This window comes from Musa acuminata, chromosome BXJ2-6 (genome assembly GCF_036884655.1).
Source record: "Musa acuminata AAA Group cultivar baxijiao chromosome BXJ2-6, Cavendish_Baxijiao_AAA, whole genome shotgun sequence".
Taxonomy (NCBI): domain Eukaryota; kingdom Viridiplantae; phylum Streptophyta; class Magnoliopsida; order Zingiberales; family Musaceae; genus Musa; species Musa acuminata.
This window is the reverse complement of record NC_088343.1, coordinates 23593619-23597492: the sequence shown is the minus strand read 5'-3', so window position 1 is coordinate 23597492 and position 3874 is coordinate 23593619. Positions and strand designations below refer to the sequence as shown.

General features: G+C 45.4%; 1 protein-coding gene across 1 annotated transcript; it reads right to left on the bottom strand.

The window, feature by feature from the left end:
* Positions 1 to 287: 287 nt before the first annotated feature.
* On the bottom strand, positions 288 to 3118 carry LOC135615209 (pentatricopeptide repeat-containing protein At3g29230-like). The gene has a single exon (XM_065113406.1). The coding sequence runs from the start codon at positions 2873 to 2875 to the stop codon at positions 1346 to 1348; it is 1530 nt and encodes a 509-aa protein (XP_064969478.1). The 5' UTR covers positions 2876 to 3118; the 3' UTR covers positions 288 to 1345.
* Between the last annotated feature and the right edge of the window lie 756 nt (positions 3119 to 3874).

Sequence of the window (3874 nt, the reverse complement as noted above, 5' to 3'; positions counted from 1 at the left end):
GTGAGATTAATGATCATCTGAAATCATATAGGTCCTTTCTCATCTCTAAATCTGATATGTAATTCAATCAGTTTCAAATTCCCCATTCCACATAAAAAAGATTGTAACCAAATTTAATGGACAATTTCACCAACGTAATACTTTGAATCTGAAATGACTCAATAAGCAAAAGAGATAAATCTTTATCAAATACTTTTTTGGGGTTTTCTAAAGCAGGAAAAAAGTTGTTCTACACTTGACGAGTAACTAACAAGCACAAATAACTTACATGACTTATAAGAGACATCTAGAGCATCATAAGAGACTTATCTACCATATATAAATATTCTTTACAATCTAAATCAAGCTATATATCAACTGGCTCTCCCATAGATTATGCTAAAGAAGCATACTCACAGAGGAGGCCCGAACTGAGCTGGATAAAGGATATCCCTCCAGCTAAACCAACAATCATCAGAGACCACTCCACAGCAACCTAAGTCCATGGCCACCCACCAGTTTTGGTGTCTCACACAAACAAAGTTATTTCCTGGCTGTCCACACATACATTTTGATACCAATTTCAAATGCTCTGTGAAATAAACAGAGAAAAAATGTTTTGAATTCCGACACTGACTTATCTCAACAGGTGTATATGGCTAAGGAGATTTAATCACAGCCACTGCTATATGCTCTGACAGCGTATAGATCAATTTGAAAGAATCAGACAGGTTAGCCATCTTAGGACCCCCCAGATATCACATCCCAAAGAAATAAACAAGCGGCAGCCAGATCGATGGACTGGATCAAGTAGCAGTAATAGAAACTGATAGAGCTCAAAATTCAGGATATTCAGATACTCTCTAGCTGCGAATATTTCTTCCTGTTATGCAGACAAGACCAAGATCAGAATCGCATAAAAAAATCTCCTGTTTTGGGAAGTCTTATCACTTTGCACATGATCATTGCCAGCTTTAACTGATTGCCTTATAGAAGAAAGCTTTGAGATGATTCTTATGTTACCTCCATGTTACCATCATGTTTCCATGATGGTCCATGGAAACAAAAGAAAGACTATACGATACAAAGTTGATTCTCCCATTTGACTAACACTATTCCATAGTCTTTGTCTCATTTTGCCACATATAACAGATGGCCTGAGGCATAATCGCCTACCACAAATGGTTTTTTACCTGAAAGCGCACCGTACTGGATACTTCTTGTTGCACCAAAATAAACAAGAACCCCTGGCAACCATCAATCCTCTTTGCCTTGTCGACCAATCATCACCATTATTTGCGTTTGCAACAAATCATCACCTTGTCTAGGACTGACCAACAAAAGAGGTGATACATAAATCTGTTCCTCATTTGATGTGCATCAGTACCTTATTCTGAAATCTACGGCCTCTCTGCTGTTCGTCAATCCAACTCAATCCTGGAAGCTTGTTGAATTTTCTGCCCCTTATCATTGCTCTAACTCTTGCAGCATCCTCCCATTGTCCTCTCTCAGCATATATACTGGATAGAAGTATATAATTCCCTGTATTATTGGGCTCCAGCTTAAAGAGCTCTTTTGCAACACTCTCTGCAATCTCAATATTTGCATAAGTCCTACAAGCTGCAAGCAATGCCCCAAGGGCTCCGGGATGAGGCCCCATCGGCATGCTCTGAATCATTTCATAAGCTTGTTTAAGCCTCCCTGCCCGTCCAAGCATGTCTACGACACAAGCATAGTGGTCGGCCCTCCGATCCATACCATAGACACGAAACATGCTTTCCCAGTACTCGAGCCCCTTGTCAACAAGCCCTGCATGGCTACAGGCACTCAGCACGCCAACAAACGTGATCGGATCTGGCTTGATCGCCTCCTTTTGCATCCTGTCAAAAATGTCAAGCGCCTTCAATTCATGTCCATGGGACGCCAGTCCATTGATGAGAGCCGTGTATGAGTATGCGTCCGGGAAATGTATCTCCTCGAATGCATGAAGGGCTTTCTCGACATTCCCGCACTTGGCATGCATATCCACAAGTGCAGTGAGAACACGTTCATTCCTGTCGATCTTCTTGCGGTCGACATACGACCCAACCCAGTTCGCCAACTCCACACTCCCTAACTGAGCCAATGCAGAAATGACACCGACCATTGTGGCTGCGTCTGGCTCAATCCTCTGCCGTTCCAACCGGCGGAACAGCGCAAAAGCCTCCTTAGGCATTCCACATTGGGAGTACCCGGTGATCATCGCAGTCGATGATACCAGGTTCTTTTCGGGCATTCGGTCGAACAGTTCTCTGGCGGCAACGACAGCGCCAGTTTTACAGTACCCAACCACCATGACGGTCCAAGAGACGGTGTTTTGGACCGGCATCCGGTCGAAGACGGCCCTGGCGGAGGACAGGTCGCCGGCATTGGCGTAGCCGACAATCAAGGCGTTCCAGGATATGACGTTCCGGTGGGGCATGGCGTCGAATAACCGCAGGGCGGAAGGCATGTCGGCACCAAGACGAGCGTGGGCGCCGAGGAGGGCGTTGAAGGAGACGACGTCCTTGAGGGGTATATCAAGGAAGGCAGCGCGGGCAAGGAGGAGGGAGCCGCACTTGCCGTACATGTCGACGAGGGCGTTGGAGACGGGGAGGACGGCGAGGAGGCCAGAGCGGAGGGCGCGGGAGTGGAGCTCAGAGCCAAGGGGGAGGGAGGGGATGGCGGCGGAGCAGTTGAGGAGGAAGGGGAGGGTGAAGCGGCCGGGGTGGAGAGAAGCGCGGGTCATGAGGAGGTAGAGCCGGAGGGCAGCAAACGGGGCGGAGGTAAGTGGAGACTTGGAGAGGGAGCGGATGGCGACATTGAAAAGGGGAAGGAGAAAGGCAGAAGAGAAAGCGGCACCGGAGAAGTAGCGCATGATGTGAGCGTGGATTTGGTTGAGCTGGGGGAGGGGAATCGGGGTCGCCGAACCGAGGATGGCGGCCAGGCGATCGACATCGGTGGCAGCGGCGATGGTGAGCGAGGATGCAGATGGGATCGGCGAAGAGAAGTTGGCGGTCGCCAGTTGGACGTGAAGCGGAAGGAGAAAGGCCGAGAAAGGGAGAGGAACGAGGGAGAGATGACGTTACCAGTTGCCGTTATAATCAAACCTCGGGTGGGATTGGGCGAAGTTCGAGAACTCATAATTCTGCTGTGCGGATCAGATCTTCTTTACCGAGACCTACAAAAATTCAAAAATATATGGTCTTCCCAAGTAATATAATATTTAATATATATAATTTTTTATTTTATAAATTTTGTGTATCAATTTTTATACGACGATGAATATATCTTTGAAAAATTAAGGATTTTATTTTATGTTCTTCCACTATGCATGTGATATCGTCCCCTAAGATTTCATTATAATAGTATCAGAGTTGTTAGGAATAAGTCGGCACTCAGAGAGAGGGATGAATTAGTACAACAGATAAAATCACCAGTTTAAAAAATCTTCGTTTGATTAAAACTGATTTCAGAAAGATGTTAACTTAAAACACGTTCGTAAAAGTGTGCAGGTAGAGTAATAAGGAAGTATGGCAGTTTGCAATAAATGTAAATAGCAAAGCAGAAACGCAAACCGAGTTATAGTGGTTCGATCGCCGTGACCTACATCCACTCCGCCGATTACCCATCTGTCAAGGCTACCGGCATCCATTAACGATCTTCCTTCAATAGGCGAAAATCAACTACCTTTACAACTCGATTATCCTTTTAACAGGTAGGAGAGAACCTTTACAACCCCACTTACTCCTCCTAAAATAAAATTCTAAACACTTAGGTCAGAGGAGGAGAACTCTCAAGATTACAATAGAAATTTGCCTTATTTTTATACTCAGTTGTTGTATCTTTAACCAGGGATGAGAGGGGTATTTATAGG

What these genes read in the sequence shown, in the direction of transcription:
- LOC135615209 (XM_065113406.1), bottom strand. Translation starts at nt 2,875, where the DNA reads ATGCGCTACTTCTCCGGTGCCGCTTTCTCTTCTGCCTTTCTCCTTCCC.